Here is a 24,025-nt window from a genome sequence, read left to right as displayed (position 1 = left end):
TGAGATCTTTCCATGGCTTTTCTTTTTCAGTAACTAAAGTTTCCATCTGTTACTCTTGCTCCTCCTGGAAATACAGCAGTAAATGATCATAAAAATTGTTATGAAGAACAGTGTATACCACTTTCCAGAACAGAAGGCACATTTCTACATGTCATAATAGAATAAATGACGTACCATTTGCAGTGTCTCTAAAAAGACTGAGAACTCCAGAGCTGCAGTAAATTTCCCTGAATTCTGCAGAAGTCTCCTTTGACTGAAATATGGAGCCAATAAGGCATCAAAGCCTGAGGAAATGCACCTTCCACGAACATGCAGACACCACAGACTTTTGAGTACACAGGGGAATGGCTGCTGATTTCCAAAATGGAAGTTAATGTGTTCCTCTGCCACAAATAAATAAGTAGAGGTCTGGTGGATATCTGTTTTGCTTTCAACTCAGAATTTGTTTTATTTAGAGATTTTTAATTTATAATTATATCATGCTGGCTGAATGCTTAGTTGTGTTATGGCCCACTGCCCACAGAACCTAATTGTTGCAACTTTTAATTTTTCCATGTTTCATAGATGGTCTGTATTTGCATTTCTTTTCTCCCTCCCTTCAAATATTAACTGTAAGAGTTAAAAATGAAAAAATAAATTTTAGGCTTTGAGGGGTTACTTACCTCCATAATTTATTGTGGAACTGAGCTGCTTCAGATTAATAAAATTCACCAAATATGGTTTGAAATATTAGCAACTTGTAAGGTCTTCAGAATTCAGACCAGACATAACAAATATCAGATGCTGTAATTCAAGTGTCTACAAAACTTCTCATAAGAAATAGCCATTTAATGTTAGCCTGCTATAGCGCACTGGATATTTTCTGCCTCAAAGGTACCTGTAAGGCAATAGGTAGATTTACTGGCTGAATTTTAGAGACCCACATCAAGGAATGGGGTGAGGGCTTGATAGTTAACAACAGATACAGACTGCTGGAAAACCAGAAAAACAGGAACAGTGATCTTCTCCCTGAATAGGAAGAACTAGCAAACATCCTTCTCCAGAGCAGTTCTTTCTGAGACTGCCCACTCTCAGGGAGTTCTCTATATGATGTACTGACCTTCCCACACACAATCCAGTGGATTGAAAGAAAAAAACAAAAAACAACAACAACAAAAAACAAAAAACAAAAAACCAACCCCCATGGTTCCCACAGATGTCCCAAGTACCACCAGTAGTCAATCTTTAGCATGATTAAAAAAAAAAAAAAAGATTATTGCCCACGTAAGACCAAAAAAAAACACCAAAAACACACATTAAAAGAACACAAAACCAAAACAAACATCCAAGCAACATTTATATATATATAAATATATATATATATATAAATATATATATATAATATATATAATGACATTCTACAGCCTGACTTGTACATTACTTCACATAATACATACACACGTTAACTTAATTTTTGGTGAATTTTCATCTACAAGACTGATTAAAAACCGAAGGTAGCCCAAGTTCTTCACAGAAGCAAATACTGAGATCTCGATCCTAAATATCTCACATTTGAGCATGTTCTGAGATTTGGTCTGAAGTCCTTCGTTATCCTGCCGATCTCAAATATGAATCACAATGGAGTTCATTTTCTGATCTCTTGCAGCCATTCTCATGGGACTTCATTATAAAGCAGAATATAGAATGGATTTAAAGAAAATTACTTAGATGGATTTCTGGAATTGGCGTGTGCAAAAGGATTTAAGAGGCTAAATGAGATCACAAAGCTATCATCTTTATGTGAATCCCTTCTTTCCATGCACATTTTGGAGGCCTGGGAAGAATTTTCTCTTGCCTAGATTTTGAATACAGAGTACTACTCCCATAGAGACAATCTCTCTGCTGTAGAAAATACGCTTTGTTTGACTGTCTTGTCATTAAGGAACATGAGATTATTATCTAATAAAAGATGGTGACACCATAAGGCAATCCAAGAATAAATCCAATAGCACTTGTGATTCTTTCCCAGTAAGTTAAATTTCAGCAGGACTTTTGCTATTGTTCTCAATAGACCATGACAAGAAACTCCAGGATTCCAAGCCAAATAAAAAAAGAGTAAATAAGTGTCTTGGAGCCACAAAGAATCCTTCTTAGGCTGCTGGCAACAGCACAGCTAACAAAATTAGCCACTGCTTGTGACGTTCAAACATATGGGTGTCACCCAGGTGGAACAGATGACACATTAGACAACAGTCAGTCTCTGACTCTCTCACTGACCCCGAAAAAAAGGCCAGGTTGGATGGGGCCCTGGGCAGCCTGGTCTAGTGGGTGGTAGCCCTGCCCATGGCAGGGGATTGGAACTAGATGACCTTCAAGGTCTCCTCCAACCTAAGCCATTCTATGATTCTGTATTTAAGGAAGAAATTACTATCATTTGCTATGCAGATTATGCAAGTCATCCCACATTCATTTGAGACGAGTACAGAACAGACTGTGTGATATAGAGGTTTTAACTAGTCATTCACCCAATGGGGATTATGGAAAGGTAAATTGGTGGCAAAGCTCCCCACACAAAATAAAGGCATTCTGATCTGTCTGTAAAGCAGATGTCTTGTTGCATAGTCAAGAGAAGGCAATACTGTCACTGGTGCCATTAAAAAAATACAAAAAACAATAAAACCAATATAAATCACAATGAAGACACGAAGGGCAGTGAAAGACAAGAAACAAACTAAAGTTACCTTGGAAGACCTGCTGTGCTTTAAGAAAAGGAATCAACAGATCAATGCACATGGGGCTTAAGGGAAGTAGACGTATAATGGCTACATGCTTGTGGGAAGGTGCTCCTGTTTTACAATGGGTCCCACAGTTCTGAGATGGACATACAGCAAGAGATTATCAGGCTATTTATCAAATTACTAATGGCACAGAATACTTTGTTGAGTGAAGTCTCCTACTGGGTCAGACCCTGCCCTTAAAGGCTGCTCTGGGGAATCGAGCTATCCCAGTATGTTGACAGCTTGGCTCCTGGGGATGAAAAATCACGCACAGGAGGAACTCATCACAGCACTGACAGTATTAGGAGAAGATCTGCTGTACAGTACATACAAGTCTTAAAGGACTCGTATGTGAAATTTTAAACAAAGCTGGATCACCTTGGTTAGACTTAAACCCTGTGAAATTCCTAAGATGTCAAGCCAGGTAACTTCAAGTCTATTTTCTCCTCAGGAAATTTGCTTCTTGTTTTCTTTTGTTTTTAAGATAAAAGTATTAAGAAAAACAGGTAGGTTTCCATCTATTCAGGATCCTTGCTGAAAGCAATGAGTTTGTAAACAAGGGAAGCAAAATACGGTATGAATTCATCGCAGAGGAAGTATAATTAAGAAAACATTATTTTTACAGTCCACAGTAAAAACCTTCAACAGCCAGAAACATTTGCTGTTTTCCAAAGCTTGAGTATTCCAAAAAGACTGTTTTCCATCCAGTATCACAAGAGGGAAATAACCAAAACCAAAATAATGTCTCACGGATTTTATTTTATGTATGAATCAACTAGTCTAAAGAAAATACTACCTTCTTTAACTGGAAGCATGGGAGAGTTCAAGGATACAGTACGTATTTTTAAAGAGAAGCCTAATACACATGTTTGGAAAGGAAAAGGACAAGACTTAGCTCCTGGCAGTATTTGCAGACATCCACAGACATTTTGAATAGAGGTATTCTTCTGGGGGCTTTCACCTTGTCTGAAGGTTTTGTACTTGTTCCAGGTCTTACGCTGTTTATTACTTTTTGAAAAGTCAAGTTATTCTTTCCTACTGCACTGCAAACTAGAACATTACTCCTGCTAATTCTGGGGACTCGAGCAAACAGAAAAAAAGAGCCAGACACAGATGAAAGCATAATTCTAAAAAAGTAATTTATGTTTTCAGTCAGGGGAGAAGGAAAAAAAAAAAAAAAAAAAAAAAAGAACAAAATCAGACAGAAGGGTATAAGGATCTTTCTCAAGCTTGCAGCAAAAGAGTCAGTTAAAGCCAATTAATTTTCTTCTTGCAATACTTACAATACTAGCTGTCTGAAATACCTGACCCAGCACTGCATCACATCTGTGGCACAGAGACATGCAAAGGGCAGCTTTCTATGTTTTTGTCAGACCACAACTAACAAACAGAGATCCAACTCTGAAGATCAGCATTTAAGCCATAAATAAAGACATCTTATATAAAGTAAGTGATCACAGATGATAGGGAATTCCTTTAAGGAGACATTAGAAAGAATCAGTGAAACTCAAAAAGAAAAAAAGCCCTAAAGGAACCAAATAACCCACAAACACTGCAGTCTCAGTTCATTTCCATATGATTTAAAAAGACTACATTCATTCCACCCTGCCAGTATGCCAGTTTGTATGTGGAGAAACCATTCTGCTCAGCCGAGTTTGCACTGTACGTTATACAACTACTGGTAGCTCTTCCAGGCACTCAGTAATCACAGTGGTTTAATCTTCACCCTATATCCCAAAAAAGAGCTACTGTGTTCCTTGTCAAGATTTACTACTACCCTCCAATTATTCTGTCTTAGATGTAAACCTTACAGAAACCAAATCTGTGTGAATTCTGCATGGCCAAGCAATGCAGAAAGCTTTTAGACAAATTCCATCAGCTTTATCAGCTTCAAAAAATAATCAAGAAAATGTCTTTCAAGGTGAAAAAGACGAATCTTAAATGGCATCTAAACTTCATTAATTACTACAACAATTCTGGCTTCTTTTCGTTATCCAGGGCCTCATTCTGTTAAGCGGCATATGAAAAGAACAAAGTTTCTTCTCTACAGAAGCCTGCAGCCTTAGGGATAAGAAACAGATTGACAGAGCTGAATACAACTGCCTCCAAAGCTGATCTCTCTAAGTGACCCTGCAGGAGACATGCTTTTACCACTAAGGATGCCGGGTTCTTACTCCACATTGAATTCTTCAGTGGAAAGAAGGGTTTGACCTACTGCATCTCTGAAGTTTTTTTTCCCCTCCAGGTCATCATTAAATACTCAATTTCTATCGGTATTGGAACTTACTAGAGGTTCATCACAAAAAGAGTTCATGCAGCCACTGATTCTACTTCTTTCCAATAATGATCACAAAGTTACCCTTTTTCAGCATTTGCAGGAATGGGAAAAGACAATCATGGTTTTAAATTATGTTTCTTAGGGACTGAGCATTTTACTTCCCAAAGCAAGAGAAACTTCACTGATGTTTTTGATGAAAGCGGGATTGGTTCCTGTATTACTTTACCAAAGCATGACTCCCCTTTCCCCTTCAGCCTCCTGAGAATAACAGCAGCACAAGAACATCTCGTCACACAAGCACACCAGCAAAAGCGTCTGTTAATTCTCATACAAGAAGTGAATTGGTGGTAGAGGCTCATAGCAAGAAAACAGATTAGCTGGCCTTTCAAAGGAAAATCCAATTAATAACAAGTCCTATTTTATCTTGTTAACTAAGGTAGATGGGCACGAACACTTGAAAGAATAGAACTTTATATACAGTAATTTATGCAAATAAGTACATTACTTATTTTTGCCATGACTTGCCTCTCTTCCAGTCAAGAAGGAATGTATATATATAAATAAATACATTAATTTCTACTTAGGTTATAAGTGAATTAATTCACTTAGTTGTAGGGGAAGACAATAAAATCCTTCCTTACTTACTGCCCCCATACACCAAAACAGTGGCTTACAGTAAGTTAATTGGAGCACAATTCCTGGCCTTGAAGCTCCTCTCTTTTTATGTAGTTTCACTGTCTTAGGAAAGGTTATGAGAATAAACTGGAAAGCAGAAAAGCTTTTAAAGCTTTTAAAGCTCTGTTTGAAAACAGTCCCTAGAATCCATCAGGGGAGCTGAAATTTAAGAAGGATTCTTGTATTAGCCACAGAAACTTCATGTATACTAATCAGCGATCGGATACTTGGCAATTCTGTGGAGCTTATTTATAGCACAGCTCCGAAACGTCAAACACTTTAACAATACAGGCTAGAATAATTGCCTAACCAGGATCAATATATATTTTTTTTAATTAATTGCCTCGTGTTTCAGATAAAGAAAGATAAATTTGGTATCCAGTAAAATTCTCTTACTGTCATTGGAATCTGAGTTTCCTGGCTTCTGGCAGCCATCAGCTTACCATCACAGTTAAGTGGCTCCAGAAAAGAAATATCCCTGAGCAGAGTGAATAATATTCTTGAGATGGCTATTTGAACAGTGCTTACATGAACTAAAAGATAAAGAGCATCAGGAAGGGGAGTACTGAACACTGACTAGCCCTTGCCCTGAGCAAGGTATACTTGAGAAACTGCAGTGCTACATGAGAAGTAGTTTTCCAGTTAACTAAATCGCAATACTTACCATATTTATATTGCTGCAAGAGGACTAGTCTAATTTTCATTACTGTCAGAAATCAGTGATATTATACAGATACGGAGTTTTTCAGTAAAATAATACTTGCATGGTGTACACATATCTGAGCTACAGTCAGATGAATTGACAAAGCTGCAAACACAGTGAGCAGAAAATGAAATACGGGATTTAATACCCAAAACAAGACAATTCTTTTCCATTTACTCTTTGGGTTTTTGTGGGTTTTCTTTCTTGCGTTTTTTGTTGTTGGCAGGTTGGGGTTCTTTATTTGTTTTTGTAAAAGACTTTTTCAACAAAACTAGGATTTACTGATAATAGATAGTCTGAAAAATGAGACAGATGTTTTCTTTGACGTAAACAGAATGTAAATAGATTAGCTGTCCTGGTTCAGGATTGTGTGACTACAGGTTAGCATGTTCTGCTGCAGAAAACACATATCATAGATACATATATTTTCTACAACTCTCCTGGAGTTCTTTTGGCTCTCCAGTACTAACAAATAGATGTTTTGTTTTGAAGTTTAAGCAGCGTAAGCAGTGCCTCAGATTACACCTTGGAAATAAATCAGTTCAAGCACTGTTATGTGTTATTTTTAGTCATCTCTCCAAATCCACAACACTGATTAAATATTTGGTCTCACAGCACAGCAGACAAAAGCTGCTAATAACACTAAACCCCAACCTACTGATTTGAACTGAAATTGGTCACTACTAAATAAAAACTGCACGGTCTCTTTTGTAATCTTGCAATAATGAAAAAATAATCCTGTTGTTTTGGACTGAGTCTCAAAGAAAAGAATTCCTTTCCATCCAAACAGATGTTTACTCATGTTTTGAATCTGTGTGAGGCAGGGAAACCAAGTACAGGCTTTCCCTTCTTGCTTCCCCTCCTGCCCACGTGCTCTTTCACCATCTGTATATGATCAGGGCCAGCCTTTCCCTTCCAACCCGCTGAAAAGCATGCTAGAATTCCTCCCAAACATGTCTCTTGTCCTTGTTTTGTCCTCTGAAACAGCTTTAAAGTAACTCTAGAGACTTGGAAATCTATGCTGTAGCAGATTACCCGACCCTACTTGGAATCTCTTTTTACTGTATGTTAGATTTAATGACAGATTTAATAAAAGAGTAGCACCACCATGTAATCTTGTAGCAGACATTTTAAAATTCAGGTGTATATTTATCAACATGTGTCTATTTCCACTCTGAAGGATGACATGCTTATTATATAATCATCAGAAAGCTAGCGATCCAATTGCCTTTTAACTAAGCATTTAAAAGAATCATCCTCGCAAAAAGTATAGCTGAGAGTGCAGTAGCCCTAAACTCACTGATGCAACATCTCCATGAAGCAGAGCAATCTCAGCTCTCACTCTGTTCTAGCAACATTCTTCTATTGAAAGCAACATTCCAGGTACCTTCCCATTATATAAGGGATCCTGGCCACCAGTGAAAACCTAACAGCAGTTTTCTTGTGCCTCCAGCTGGCTCATGTGGCTACAGCTGCATGACATCCATTCCAAGACCCACTTGTTGAGTGACATAGAAACTTGTGGCTTCCAGGGACCGTGCTGGTAAACATTGGGTTCGCTTAAATGTAATACAAAGCCACTCCCCAAGGGCCTCCCTTAGTAGAGGGAGAAATTAGGGAGCTACTTTTTCCCTTCATGCTGGGAAGCACCTCTTTCCTGAACTGCCTCTGTGCCTCCCTGAGCTGTGTGTGACAAGGAGGACACTGTCACTTCCTCCACTACAAACTACCACATCTACATCTGCCCTGAGGTTTGCCCATGTGCTCCCCACTTCAGCAACTACTCTGAGGACTGCTGCTCTGTTCAGCCTGTAAATCCATGCGCTGACAAGTTCACTACTCACATTTCTACATGGCCATGCCAAGCCACCAAGCTATTACATAATGTCCTCTCCACTGTTCAGGATGTTCCTCATCACGTCCTCTGGGAGTTCAGTGCCTTGAGCTCAAAGGCGTTAAGGTAAGGAGATGGTGAGCAATGTGGTCAACGCTCAGCTCATGAAGATCACACACCAGTTAGTCAGTCTGCAGGAAACTTCACTGTGACTGCTGTTTACACTGACTGGTGTTTACACTTTGAACAGCAAAAACTAGAAACTCCCTTCTAAGAAAAATTAGCTTCTCAGAGTCCACCAAGGTGCTCAACGTTGTAGACACGTGACTATTAATGTCATTGATGCTCCTCTGCTAAGTCTTAAAATGCACACTGCGTGTCTGGGGAGGAAGCACTTGCAGAAGTGCAGCTGTGCCTCAGGCATTGTTTTTTTTCTCTGATGACACACTGCTACCTAGTCCCTGAGCTATCTGCAAGTATTTGCCAGAGGTTCCCAGTTCTGTGTTCTCAAAACTTACTGTAATGCACATAACACAGTTCCAGCTCTGCTGGGCACTGTGCAATATACAGCCCAGCATTTGCAAAGCTTGCACATACAGACACAGATGCTAATAGCTTCTTTCAAAATGGAAACAGCAGCAGAAATAACAAGGTTTTCAGGAACATAATGCAACAAACAGAATCACAGCACTACCATCACTGTGGGTGTTTCCAAATTCTAAAGAAATGGGTATTACTAATGGAATAAACAGACAGAAAGCCAAAATAGAATAGTGTTCTTTCATGCCTCCACCATTTAGGATCAAAACCAGTCTCTAGTTTGTCCATGCCTGAGCTTTTCTCCCTCTCCCTTCTACTGCACAGAAATCACTGCTGCAGACATTGGTTCTTGGAGCAGTGTAATCTGCAAAGAGAAAGCCCATTTGGAGTGCAGGCACAATCACACCAGATTAACACGCTGCCTGGAAAGAACATGCTCTGCTCCTGCATCTTTGCAATAACTCGTTAGTTAACACAGCAACCCTGGCAGCAAGTAGCAGAATTAAGTCTGAGATTTTTTACATTCTAAATTCGTGTCATACTGCTCTAATTGTACTTGTATGGAACTGAGCTGAAGGGGGCTGCTGGACTCCCTCCATTCAAAGTAGCACAGTGGCAGAACCAGGCATCCCATAGGGACAGGACTCCAGCAGAGTCATAGCCTGCCTACTTCTTGAGACAATTCCTGCTCTAAAATCACTTCTGTCTTCCAGTATCCCCAGCACGTCAAATATAAAAGCTTAGCTCTTCCATCACATCGTATTCTATACAAAAAATCTTTGTGTATGGCCGAGGAACATCTGCCAAGGGAAAAGCTGAAACTGGCAGTGGCAGTTGATGGCATAATTCCCCTCACTAGGTCAAGTCATGCCAGACACGTGCACGGGACCAATTCCATGTTGTAGCAGCAAGGTTTTAGAGATGAGGTGCTGAGGTATCCATACGCATATCAGATCTCACATTGCAGAAGGAGGGTGCCTCGAAGACAGAGCACCTTTATTTTCTATGCAAATCAAAGAGACAATTTTAAATAATCCACTATACAGCATCCAGCAAATTTTTTAAAACTTCCCATTTTGTTGGCCTGTAGAAAAGCAACTGTTAAATAATCAAAATGTTATGTCTGAGAGCTTTTCAGAAAACCTCTGCTTTGCAGAATTCAAATACACCATTAAGTACTTTTAAATAGCCTGATTGGAAAAATGACATCATTGGATTTTCTCAACACTTGGTGCGTCAGCTCGCAGTGCCTTACAGCCTTATAAATAGACACTTGGACCACTTCAGCACAATTCATGTATGAAGTTTTTCCATAATCCACTTAACTCTATTATTCAAGTGAAGTACAACTGGATCTTTTCTTGGAAACAGGAATTATGCAACACTAAGTACAGGAGGCTCAAGAAAAACAGTAAAGCCAAACACGAGCTGCAAACATCTGCAAAGAAGCAGAGTTTGTCTCTATTTATACGTCGGGTTTCCCTTTCTTTTTTCCCCTTACATCCTCTAGCTCCTTTAAAATTTTGATTTCTCATAGAATCATAGAATGGCCTGGGTTGAAAAGGACCACAATGATCACCTAGTTTCAACCCCCCTGCTATGTGCAGGGTCTCCAACCAGCAGACCAGCCTGCCCAGAGCCACATCCAGCCTGGCCTTGAATGCCTCCAGGGATGGGGCATCCACAACCTCCTTAGGTAATGTGTTCCACTGCATCACCGTCCTCTGTGTAAAAAACTTCCTCCTAATACCTAACCTAAACCTCCCCTGCCCCAGTTTAAAAGCATTCCTTGTCCTATCACTATCCACCCTCATAATCCTCCCTCATATCCACAACTTGTTTAAATGCTCCCTTCAAGTACTGGAAGGCCACAATGAGGTCTCCCCGGAGCCTTCTCTTTCCCAAACTAAACAAGCCCAGTTCCTCAACCTTTCTTCATAGGAGCCCTCTGATCATCCTAGTGGCCCTCCTATAGACCCGTTCCAAGAGTTCCACATCTTTCTTGTGCTGGTTTTCAAACTGGTTTCTCTGATGTCTTGAGATGTGTGACCTAGCACTTACAACGGCCAACTGACTAATAATTAAAACATAATTGCAGTATGATCACAACTTCAAAATAGATCCGTATGGTGCTAAGAACTTTTCCTTCAAACCTGTATATTACTGATGAGATTTTACCAAAACCAGCTGATTTGTGGAGTTAGTAAGAAAAGCAAAATACGCATACTTTCAGATGAGTGGTGGCCAAATAACATGAGCATAGCTTTCCACAAACTGAAAAGTTATTTTGTGATATTTACAAAAAGTAACTGCAATTCATACGCTCCCTTAGCCTTCCAAAAGGCCTTCTTCCATTTACATTCATTTAGAAAACATAGATATTAAATTCAGCAACAAGAGCTCTCAATGCAACATTTGAAAACACACCAACATAACACACAACATAACTCATACACAAATGCATCTATAGGCACCTACAACATTTAAGGATGAACTTCATTATCTGTGTCTTTTCTTGCCCTATATACTAAATAAAACAGTCATTCAATTAGCATAAACCACTCTGACAAAAACAGGCCCGTGAAAGAGCTGCATACAGAATTTGCTAAAAAACATACAGCATAGAAGGCTGCTGCAGGCTGATGGTTGGCACCACGGGAGAAACAGTTTAGGAACTGTCTTTCCTTTCCATAAAGTCAAACTCTCTGGAATTTGGCACCATGAAACACATAGGTAGGGAGGAGAGGCCTTCCCAAGCAGAAGGAGTAACTCCATCAGGAATCAGAAGTACTGGGGCACTGCCAAAGAGCACAGGGATTCCACACAGCTGACGGCTCCTCTCCAAAGCATCTTCTGTGGTGAAGACATACAACAATGAAAGTAAGCCCGGAGGAACCAGGACCCAGAAAACATATTCTTCAGCCCACCCCAATTCTTAGATTTCACCACCACTGGACTGTCTGTCACCAGAACTCAGAATGGGAAAGTGCTTAAGCCAAGTACTGCTAACCATCAGCATTTTAATGAGAATCAACTCCTGAAGTGAATTCCTAATTCTCTTCAAATGACCATTCCCATTCTCTGTTTTCACCCAACACATCACTGTGTAAAATGCTAGTTTCAGAAAAAATATCCCCTTACAAACATATATTACAAACCTCTTTCTTGCAACGAAGTGCCACTTCTGAATTGTTCTGTTTTCAGTTTTAAGTGCTGAGACACACACACAGTACCATGGCTGTGCCTCTACCATTCAGGTAAGATTCACTGTCAGTTTTTAGGAAACAGCTGACATAATTACACTTTTCTTCTCCACAAGGCTATCTGAAAGAACCTAAAGGAAATAATCTAGAAATCCAACTTGCTACTGAAACAAAACTGTGTAGAGTTATATCCACTCTGTAACACAAAAAGGGAGGGTTCGGCCTGAATTTATACAGAAACCTGAGAAATTTCAAAGGGGTATATTTCAAAATAGAAAATATATTGCCCATACAATTATGCAAAAACAGAATCAACCAATACAACCTCTTATTTTAAGATGTAACAGTCATAAGTTATTACGAGCTTAACTTGGAATGCACAGAAATTAAGATATTAACTCATAATCGTAATTGATAATTTCTTAATTACCTCTTATGTCTAACGCAGACAAATAAGCCAACAAAATGTAAGAAAGCCCCCTCTTCAGAAGATATTAAGTACTTTACTGCATACGACTGCAAACACCTCATACAGACAGTACATGTTGGGAAGTTTACACAAGGAATCTAACATTTCTCCAACCTTGATTTCACAGTGCTCCTCTTCATAATAAAAAAAAAAAAAAGAACTGCACGTCTGCTCCGCTAAATAACGCTAGAAAAGTCAGCTGAACTGGATTAGCCTACCTATATAGACAATATCATCAGTTAGGAACACATGGCTGGGGTTTAGAGATTAGCCCACAAGTGATTTTTGTCTTATTTAACTCCAGTTTCTAGAAATGGGTAATGAGATCTATCTTGTTACTGTTTCACATGGAGGTTCCTGCTATTATACTCTCAAGCCCTAACCACGTCTAAATGTTTGCTTTTTGAAGAAATGAAGATTGTACCTGGACTTCTTTCACCCGTTGACTCCCAGACTCATTAAAAAAAAAAGAAAAAAAGCAAGCTTACAAGTCCTACAAAAACATAAATTCGCTTGATGAATGTGAGTTTAATAGCTGACTCCTTCTGGGACCTATGATGATTTCGGCATCCGTTTGAAGCACTAGCAGCACCAAGTCTAGAGCTCTCCGCCACGCCTCCATCTTGGCTGTAACATTATCATAAGCCTTTACACCCTCTTCACTGTCAGTGAAAGGGATAGAACCACCTCTGAACATACCACCTCTTCTGAACTCTTTCAGTACATATGCTGAGGGAGAGCCACAGTAAGCTGCTTTTTGGAGGTGATGATCAATTAAGGTACGTGCTTCAAACTCTGATGCTGCTTTTGCAGTGTTGCACATAACCATGGAAAGATACTGGTTCCAGCCAGCAGCTAGTGCTTGAAGCACAATTGCTTTATACTCTGATGAAGATGCTGCCAGCCTAGGACTATGAAACTCCTTCACAGCATTTTTATCTGCTAGCTTTGAAGACTGCTCTGCAAGCATCTGAATGTGACTAAGACATAAGAACTCAACAGCACCACCACCAGGAAAAACCTTCCCATCCTTTAAAGCATGATGGAGTCGATAGACAAAAGTCCAAAACTGGTCTTCAATGAGCTGCATTTTTGAAGCTACTGTGGTGGTGAGCACGGCTGTCAGCAGGGGAATTCTTTGCACTTTTATCGTGACTGGCACAAGCTGACCCAGTTCCATTGCACGCTCGTCACAGCCCTTCCACAGCTCTACCCAGACCCCGCTCCCCAGGCAAGCAGCATTCAGCTGAGTGAGGTATGTCACGGGCTGGGCACCAGTCACCTCCCCAAAGGCACTCAAAACATTCTGAGTCACTGAACTAATTACCAATATATTGTTTGCGATGCATCTTTCCATTAAGTTTTTACACACAGCTCCTTTGACCAAAACCAAGTTTACTTCCAAGCTTATTAGAATATCTAACGTACTGCTTAGCCACGAGTCTCTTGATCCACCTTCCTGTAGGCTAGGATACTCCAATACGGTCTTTACATTCCGTGGCTTAGTGAAACCCAAGTGACGATACTGTTCGGTTAGGTCACCATCCATTAGCAGAATCCAAAGGGATTTGTCCCGAAAGTATGTGATAACTGTGGCTTGTTCTGGTGAAACCAGAGTGATAAAACCTGGGCAAACACAAGAGTAACTTTCAGGCAGACCTGGTAAACAGCATGTTGCAATTTCTGCGATCCTGAACTGAGAAGAGCCACTACATTCTGCTCTCTCGTGTTGATATGCAACAATGCCTTGAAGCAGTTTCATGCTAGGCTGATTACCATGACTTAGAGCCATTGCAAGGTGTTCTAAACCATAACATTCACAAGTATATGCTGACTGTCCTGAGAGGTATACCTGAGAATCATGTAGGTGACTTGAAACATGGCTTTTTGCTACGGTGCTGAAGTATCTGCTGTGAGTTAATACTTTTTGCTTACAGATGGATGCAGAGACACCACTTCCAGAAATCACAGATGTACTTTTGTCATCCACTGACCTGACAAGGGAAGCTACTGAACCAAAACTGGCCAAAGGCCAAACCAGGCCCTTATTAAAATTACAATCAGCTTCCTGAGGGAAACAAGAATTTCTTGGAACAAGTTCTTCTGATGCAGAAATATCTTTCTGAAAATACAGAGAAATCTGATGATTTAGAGAACTGTCACATGGAATTTGGGAAACTTTACTTTCAGAAGTTCTTGGCCTAACACTGCTAGAACACAGCTCTTTGTTTACATCATGTATTGATATTTGAAGACACTGGACTTTCTCACAGCAAGAGTCCAACCCCTCAGACATCACAGATACTATTGCTGAAACAGGAACATTCTGCTGGAGGCATTCCAGTACAGCATTACTCCACGCACCAACAAGGAACAACAGGGTACTCATCCCAGTTTTAAATTCCTTGTTTTGGGCCTGAATGGTTTCATTAAGAAGCTGTCCAGCAGCACTAGTTAAATCCAAACTTTCCATCAGTCTAACAGCAGAACAAATCAACATGCTTTCGTTGGTGCTTTCATCCACAACAAATTTACAGGATTTCATTGGTCCCAATAATGTTCGTCCAGCCCACGCCAAGGATGAGAGCTGCTGGAGTCCAATATGTCTTCTTGAATTCACAGCCCTGAAAGCCATGGCCAGTGTGCAGCATCTGGGAACAGAACACAAACTTACTGTCCCATCCTCATAGTATTCCAGAGAACACATAACAAAATATACTAAATTAACAATTTCATACAATAGAACCATAGAATCACAAGATTGGAAAGGACCTACAAGATCAGCTAGTCCAACCGCCCTCCCATTACCACTGCTACCACAAGCCTCTAAACTCTATCTCGTAGCTCCTCAACCAGACACCTCTTGAACACTACTAGGAAGGCAACTCCACCACCTCCCTGGGTTTTGTTTAACTGAACAGAGCTCTCCAGTGAGATATTCCACAAAAATCTTTTATCTTGTGCATTTATTTTGAGACAGCAACTCACAGACTTGCTGAAAAGATGCACTGCTAAAATATCATGGATTTTTGTGTGTGTGTGTGTGTGTGTGAGAGAGAGAGAGAGAGAGAGAGAGAGAGAGAGAGACAGGTAGTAAAAAGCTATTGATTCCAGTGGTTTCTTAAACGTGGAACAGTACAGATCTAACAGAACTTCCAGTTCTGTTGTGACCTGTTATCTGGAATTAGAACAAAAGTAGGGCTGAATAGACAATTATACACAACACCATTGGCCTGGTACAGATCCATCTTGGTACTATTAGTTATGCCATTGAATTTAACTTTCAAATATGGAAAAACATAAAACTTATTTTATTCCAAATTCTATTCATTCCATTTAACATACATTGATACTCCATTTAAGTCTTTCAAGTTTTGGTTGACTACTCAGCTTTAACACACCAAAAATAAATTTTCTCTCCCTTAAAATCCTTTCCACACCACACTCCTGTGGGAAACCACATGGATTAAGCTAAAGCTTTTCTTTTTTTTTTTTTAAATGAAAAAGTATATACACCAAAAATTAGGAAGTCGTAACTCATACACCTTTTCTGTCCAGATTCAAATAATACTTCATCTCTCTGAAGGTCTCTTCGCAGAACTATTCCAAAATCAAAACCTTTTTTGCTACTACATTCAGTGAAAGTTCATCCACATACTAGCTCAAAAAAAAAACCAAGCGGGAATTTAAAGAGTAGCATTGGCCATCAACATAACCTTTATATGGCAACAACCTTCATGTTCACTCCAAACTGCCAATAGAACTTCAATTGCTAGATACTCCTGAAGTATCAAAACAAATATTAATGAAGAAATTACATTGTTTTGTAGTTACCTGCAATCCCTCCTTCTGGCTTTAAAACTGCACTGGAAGTACACTACTGAAAATATCCATCCAAATTCCTTAAAGCCTTTCTCTGGAAATTTTTCTTGGCTGTCTTTTTTCTAGGCATGCTATGCAACCACAGCAGTATTTCCAGTAAAAATATTTTTTTAAGCCTTATTTTTTTTTCTTTGCCCTTAAATGAAACCTTAACTTAAAATCACAACTAGACTGTTTTGAAACAATGACCAAATTAAATAACAATCATTAGATCATGGAATCCGATATGAAACATGATGAAATGAAACAGGCAGAAACTGGAACACAGGAAGTTCCATACTAATAGTGGAACAAAGTTTGTTACTGTCAGAGTAATGGGGCATTGGAACAGGCTGTCCAGAGAGGTTGCCCAGCCTCCCTTGGATCCAAATGGACACTTTCCAATCCAACTGGCTGCAGGAAGCATGCTTTAGCAGGGAGATTGGACTTGTTGATCTCTAGAGGTTCCTCCCAACCCATACAGTTCTGTGAGTCCATGAGAATCGCAGCAGGTTACAAGATGGATTGCACAGCTAATGCAGCTATCAAAGCCATGCACTTTGAAATCTCAAGGCAGCCAAAAGGATATACTTAGCTAAAATTCACTCTGAAGTTTTACTTGAAAAATGTGTCTTTCACTTTCAGCTTATACTCATAATAACAAGCTTTGTTCTGGGCACCAGCCTGCTCTCCTGCAGATACATAAACCTGCACTGAATGGGCCCAACGACTTGGCTGCAAAAGTAGATGAAAGCAGGACATGCACTTATAGGAAAATACGCTCGTATTTTGTTGCTTGCACAACCTCTGACACGTGCAATCCAGACAATTTTCCACCTTTTTGTTTTACGTGTTATTTTGGCAAGAAGATGGAGCTAGGAACGAACACGCTCCAGAGATCAACGTAAAGCAGACCCCCGTTTAACTTCTCCCCCCGCTTACCCCTTACCTCTTTGTCCGTTCAGCCCGAGGCGTAAAAGCTGAGATGGAGCTCAGCAGAGGGGAGGAGGGATCCCGCAGAGCCGCTCAATAAACGAGACCAGCGCTGAGGACAGCCGCGGCCGCATACGGGGCCTCCTCTACCTGCACGCCGCGTCCCGCAGCAGGTGGCCGAAAGCAAAGGGCGGACACGCGGCTGGGCTCGGGACCGCTCGTCACGTTCGCACACGGCGTTTTTAGGACTCGCCAGTACAGAACCGGACGGGTACGAGAGCCGGGCCCCACACTCACTGCGTAGCTTCGCACACGTGCTAGAGGCCTGCCCGCCAGAGGAAGGCCCCGGTTCCTCAGCGCTTCGCTACGGCCTCCCTTCTCCCCTCACCGCCCGCCCCTCGGGATTCCCGCGGCGGCCCAACGGCGGCGAGACGGACCGAGCCGCGCGCTCACAGCCGCTCCGTTGCCATGACAGCAATCCCGCCGCCGTTGCGCGGCGAGCGCGGCGCGCTCGTGGCGTCACGAGCCCACCGAACCTCCATTGGTCCCGACGAAGCAGGCGGGCGGGCCTCCGGCACATCCGGCTCGCCGATTGGTCGGCTCGCTGTCGAGTGTGCGGCGGTGGGGAGCTCGTCTCGGCGTCCCGTGTGATCCCGGCGCGGTGCGGCCGCAAGCAGATGGTGAGCGCTTTCCCCTTCCCCTACGCCAGGCTGGCTGCGCGCGGCCCGCGCCGCTCCGCCTCAAAGAGCCTGCAGGGTGCGGGGGATGGCCGGGCCCTCACCGCGCTGCCTCCCGGGCCGCAGCGTCCCCACCTGAGGAGCGTGGCGGGCCCGCAGCGTCCAGCCGCTCAGACCTGCGCCGCGGGGACGCGCTGGTTTGCAGTACGACCAGGGAAGCACCGAATGCCTTTGCCCCAACGGAGCCGATGCTCTCAGGCCTCCCATTTCAGTACTGAAGTTGAGGACTGTCTAAATTTGTGTGCCTCTTCCCGTCACGACCCATATAAGCGGTTCATTTTGAGGCTGTCTCCCGCTTTCTGTAGCATTCCCTTCAACTGGCAGTCTTTCTGCTAAGAGCTGAACACGGGAAGCTCGGATACTTCTTCCCTCAGAACAAAGTCTTCAGCTCGGTTTCTTCCTGGAATAATCTAGGAAAACGCACATAGAAACCCAGTTGCAGTCGACCAGGTGCAGCAAAGAATGTTTCTCACTTTGCTACACCTTTACTGTTACTTATAATTTAATTTTGTTTTGACTTTTTTTCTGAGTGAGCTCTTTCTCATTTTTCTTCTTTCTGAAGGCGTCCAACTATAGAAAACCTGGCTTCAGTACAGCCCAGCGAAAGAAAAGTGGCTTGAAACCTGAACTTACAGAAGAGCAAAAGCAGGAGATCAGAGAAGCTTTTGATCTGTTTGATACTGATGGATCTGGAAGCATCGATATAAAAGAACTCAAGGTTTTCAAAGTTTTTTTTTTCTTGATTGGAAGTATCACGGGTCACAAGATTGCAGCTGCTTTTTCTATTTGCCCAGGCCTAACTTGCTCTGTTTTAAAATACTGGTTTATAAAAAGCAGTAATGCTTACTGCTTAATGCTTACTGGTTTATGAATAGCAGTAATGCTTACTGCCATGACTGAACTTGGGGTGTACTACATGGGTAACCTGAGAAACCTGTATGTAATAGACAGCTGCCAGACTTCTCTAATGCAAGCATAATTGGTCAGGTAGTTTTGAATGCCTGGGCATGAGAGGAACTTAACAGTTCCTGAACTAACTGTATGCATTTCTGTTTTCATGACTGGCTAAGGCCATTGTTTCTGGGAACTGGAATTCTTTTGTTTTAGGATGAATACCAGAACACAAAATGTTTTCTTCATCCTGGAGGTAAACACACAGATCTTGCACTTACTCCGGAAAGATGCTACTATTTTTTTATACATACAATCCACAGATTATCTGTTCTTTTATTTAATAAAGAACAAAACAGAGATGTGAGTTGGACTTCAGTTGGGCATTTGGGCAGTATCTGTGTGTGCATGCACACGGTGGTACAAGGGGAAATTTACTTTCTGTTATGTTTTCCCTACCAGCGCCTCATTTTTTTTTTCCCCAAGCCTGAACATTTTATCTTCTTGACCTTGATTCCTCACATAGAAGCACATTACCTCTGCTTCTGCACACATTACCTAAAAGTACAGCGTTGTCTAAACTGTAGCTTAATAATTCAGGATTTATCTGGTTGTACTTGTACTTGATTAAGGTGACTGTGTTATCTGAACACAGTTTATACCTGTGAAAATATAGTTCTTAAAATGGACTGAACTGGTGTAGCACCAACCACCTCATGCTGTGTTTTACTTTTTGAAAATTAATTCCAAAATATGGATACTTTACAATAGAAAATGGCCCCCTCTGAAAGACAAAGTAGAATATTTTGAGTTATCCCATCACAAGGCATTAGTCAGAAAACACACGTCAGATAAATGTGAAGTTTTTAGTGACTTAACACTTTCCAATAGAAAAATGTTTACCATGAACATTTCTGCCACTGTTTCCAGCATGTCATACAGAAGGAATCAATATTAACTGAACAAATCCTCCTCAAGTTGCATGTTCTTGAAACTTCAGTTTCTAAATGAAATATCCTGTAATCATTTGGCACACCAGGACCAGCAAATTACTAGTCTTTTTTTTTTTTTTTTTTTTTTTCAGTAGTGAAGTAAATGTTGTAGGCTGGTAGAAGAGCAGAGTTTGGTTTAAACAACATTAAGCTTTTATACAACCCTCTAAACCGCAACACCCACTTTTATAGTAGTACTTTGCTTGTGCTCTGTAAGACTCAAAGTTTGCTTTTCTTTTCCTTAGTCCAGCAGTAATTGAGTGATGATTTGCTGAGGCAAAGATTTATGGAGTGTTGTCAGTTGCCCCCACTCCCAAACATGTAACCAAAAGTGCCAAGAGCTGTCCTCCTGGATTTCTTTTATCTGTTCACTTGACTGTATAAGTTAATATCATGTAATTTGGAAGACATCAAAATTAAAAGGCATTCTGCCTGCTATTTCTGATGAATTGAGATTACAACCCTGATTGCACTTCTCCCCTTTCCCCTCCAAGTCCTGTCTTGAGAATCCAGTCCTTTTAGGAACCATGCTGAAAAGTAATGTGTAGATCAGAAAAGTAGATTAGACACAAAAAGTTTCTCAGGTTCAAGAATACATCTATGTTCCACATGGACCCAAAGAGACAATACATGAGTCTTACAAACATCAAATCTACTCTATTACTAATATGAAAGATAAAACACACAGGCAAGAGCTATCAGAATGTCTTCCTTAAAGTGACTTGTTATTACAGTTTGGAAGAGGAAATTCGTGTAGCTGCTGCCTTTAGAATTCTGGTGGCCTCCTAACACAATTGCTTTTTGGCACAGGTTGCGATGCGTGCTTTAGGCTTTGAGCCAAAGAAAGAAGAAATTAAGAAAATGATAGCAGATATTGACAAAGAAGGAAGTGGCACCATTGACTTTGAAGACTTTTTGGCTATGATGACACAAAAAATGGTAGGAGTTCTTAAAAATACATCTATATAATCTTGGGACAGCATAAAGAATACTATAAAAGGATGTATCACATTAGCAGGTGTTTTGTAAGTAACAAATATTTTACTCTCCTTCTAGAGTGAAAAGGATTCAAAGGAAGAAATTTTGAAAGCTTTCAGATTATTCGATGATGATGGGACAGGAAAGATTTCATTCAAAAACTTGAAAAGGGTTGCCAAGGAGCTGGGAGAAAATTTAACCGATGAAGAGCTTCAGGTAAATTTAATTTGCCAGAGCTTTCCCAGCCCCTGGAGTTCCTAAGGACAGGGTGGGAAATTCATGCAATACAGAAAGAGCTGAGAGGTTAGAGATGTGCAGAATAATAAAATACATGGTTCTGTTTTCTTATTAAGTACTTCTGTTCTCTTGTTTTTTAATGAATAGAAGGTCTTAAGTTTAGATTCAAGCCCAGTGCCTGATCAGATATACTCTGTTTTGTAGGAAATGATTGATGAAGCTGATCGAGATGGAGATGGAGAAGTAAGTGAGCAAGAATTTTTGAGAATCATGAAGAAAACTAGCTTATATTAAGATTTGTTGCCTTACAGCTGTTCCAAAAGACGACAGGGAAAAGACTTAAAAATGGGTTTGTGTCTCCTGCCTATTATTATGCTATGTAATGAAAGTCTGAAAAGACAGATTTTCATCCCATTCTTCTCTTTCACCAAAGTTAGTTGCTGGGAGGGGGCTCTGGTACCCAACAAACTGTTCAAGTGAGATACTGCAGAAATTAAACAAAAATATTGCAGAAATGAAAAGGAAGGATGAGTGAGCTGGCAAGGCAGGGTCCCTTTCTCCTCAGGCTCCCAGATGAAGATTTCACTAATTGCCATTTTGGATAAAGAATGCTGTGTCTTACGTAGATAATTAAAACAACCTGAAAACATTTCACTTGGGTTGCAAAGATTACTGCTGTTTCTTGGAGAAGCCAAGTCTCACCTTCCCAAGGCTACATGATAAAGAGATCATCTCATAACACCTTAAAGAACCACAGTACAATATTTTTATTCCTTTTAAGGCTTTTAGGTTATTTTTGTGTCCTTTTGTTTATTTCCATGAAAGTCTCAGAAATCAACTGCATATTTATATTTATTTCTGTATTAAACACTGTATTCTCCTGGCAAGTTCATTTTGCACCTAGTGGGAAACAAACATATATAACTAGTTTTTGGTTCTTCGTTCCAAGCAGAATGCCATCAGTAAACAGTCTTTTCTTTAACTATTTCATGATCTGAAAACTGGCTTACTTGAGTCTTACCTGCTTGGATTTTCAAAGTTTATAGTATGACCAGTCAACATCTTGTGCCATTGCTCTTACTCCAGAGACTTTGCAGAATTGTTACTATGCCATGATTTTAAGTACTTAAGGAAAGCACAGTTCGAGGGCACAGTAGAGGAAGTTCTCTCTAGCTATTTAGAGTCAAGTAGCAGAGAGGAGTTGCATCTGAAGTGAAAAAATAGCTCACTTTGGGTACCTGTGGATGTATTTAGATCCATGCAATCCAAATTCATTTCAGGTATCGCACCCTTTTTTATTCTTATTAAGTACTTCCAGTTTTTAAATATTTCTTGTATATAATATCAATCCAGAACTGGAGAGCCACACTTCCATCCTATTGTGACATAGCAGCAATGCACAGCCTGAAATCTGATTATTTGCTTAGGCAAGGTGGATTTATCCTTGTGTCATGATACAGCATTCAGCCTGGGGAAACTATACTTTAATCCACATCTCTGTTTGGCTCCTTGTTACAGCTGCCTCAGTTCTGATGAGCTGTAAGGGCCCACCATGGGGAGAGTTACTTTCAGTAGCGGAAAGGGGAAGTGTTTATTGACACTTCTCCTTAGCATGCAAATGTGGAGCTGGCATGTAGTCCTCTGAGTTTCATACTCTGAACTGCTCTCTGACTAGACCCTCTCTAACCTACACAGTAGGCTTAAGCCTGCTCACAGCCCTAACAAGCTCAGAGATCTGTGAAGTCCACTATTCAGAGGTTCAGTGGCAGTAGATGTAAGCTAGAGTACTGTGAGCTTTTTAAAATGTGTATTAACTTTGTATAGTGTGAAATAAAACTGTTTTGTGAGTTAACGACTGTGTAACTGTTTGTGTGTTTAATAACTTACACTTGCAAAACTACATTTTCAAAAATAATTTTGAAGCGTTAAGCAGTTCACCAAGTATGCATTTCCTTTATCTTTTCTTTTAGAGGGAGAAATTCCTAGTTGCAATAGTCTTTCCTTCTTCTGCTGTGCTGATTAAAAGTTTCTAGTACTAACCACTTCTAATCAGAAAGGGAAATTTCAAGTTCTAGTTGATGCTGGGGAATCCCAGAGCTGATTGGAGTGACTGTACTTTTAATACTGTCACAGGAAGAGATTGATGACTGCTGTTTACCTATGATGCATGTCACATCTCTCTTCCTGTTCTAATCCTGTTACTTGACTTCGGAAGGTAGGAAAAAGATACACAGTCATACATACTGCTGAGGAAATTTCATTTCTGGCTTGCACATTAATTTCTTAAGTCTGGAATGTTGGACCGTGCCTGAATTAGCACAGAACTTACAAATGTTAACGTAACAGAACAAGTGTCTCATGCTGCTTTAGTCTGCGTTATAGTGAGAGATATCTTGCCTTCTCTTCAGCCACAGACACCACGTATGATGACTATCAGCAACTTTGGCAGCAGCCCACAGAAGTGCTGTGGTTCTGTGCAAATTGTTTTCATAGAATCATTGTCACTGTGAGTCCTTCCACACCTTAAAGAATTTCTTGTTTACATTTCTATAGCTGGTGGTGGAAAAGGAGCCTGACTGAAGCCAATGCTGAGCTCAGAGTTAAGTTTCTGTGGGGAACCAGTGCTGAGCTGCACAATTATGCTTCTACTGGGCTGGCAACATTCTGCTCAGTGAATTGTGAAAATACTCTGCAGATGTTTTTCCCAGACTCTGCCCTAGCGGCTTATCCTAAATAAAAGTTTCACTAGAGAAGACAGATTACTTGCACCCCCTCCCACTCTTCACTCTATATTCAAAAATACACTAACCTAAGAAGTTAGAGCACTTCTCAGAGACCTGGATTCAATACTTCAGCACTAAAACTCTGAAATGGAGGCAAAACAGTGTTTCAGGTTTCCTTGCGGAAAGAGACTCATCTCTAAAAGCACCTGAATCCA

General features: G+C 40.6%; 2 protein-coding genes across 25 annotated transcripts in view; one reads left to right on the top strand and one right to left on the bottom strand.

The window, feature by feature from the left end:
- Positions 1-11,789: 11,789 nt before the first annotated feature.
- Positions 11,790-24,025, bottom strand: part of BBS12 (Bardet-Biedl syndrome 12) — a 91,629-nt gene continuing 79,393 nt past the window's right edge. For 22 of the 24 annotated variants that reach the window (XM_052682650.1, XM_052682658.1, XM_052682649.1 and 19 more), the window contains one exon: positions 11,790-15,109. In XM_052682650.1, coding sequence (XP_052538610.1) covers positions 12,952-15,109 — 2,158 coding nt within the window. In that variant the 3' untranslated portion in view covers positions 11,790-12,951. Of the gene's footprint in view, positions 15,110-17,268; positions 17,546-18,278; positions 18,400-24,025 lie in introns of those variants that run through there. The other 2 variants (XM_052682661.1, XR_008206678.1) reach the window with 2 other exon arrangements.
- LOC128080441 (uncharacterized) lies at positions 17,593-22,939 on the top strand. The gene is given in 6 exon segments (XM_052682662.1): positions 17,593-17,862; positions 17,865-17,932; positions 18,552-18,707; positions 20,683-20,811; positions 20,929-21,066; positions 21,292-22,939. Coding segments are annotated over 6 exon segments (723 nt in total). The 5' UTR covers positions 17,593-17,720; the 3' UTR covers positions 21,382-22,939.

Source organism: Tympanuchus pallidicinctus, unplaced genomic scaffold, assembly GCF_026119805.1.
Source record: "Tympanuchus pallidicinctus isolate F22 unplaced genomic scaffold, pur_lepc_1.0 scaffold2, whole genome shotgun sequence".
NCBI classification, from domain to species: domain Eukaryota; kingdom Metazoa; phylum Chordata; class Aves; order Galliformes; family Phasianidae; genus Tympanuchus; species Tympanuchus pallidicinctus.
This window is presented reverse-complemented; position numbering and strand designations above follow the sequence as displayed.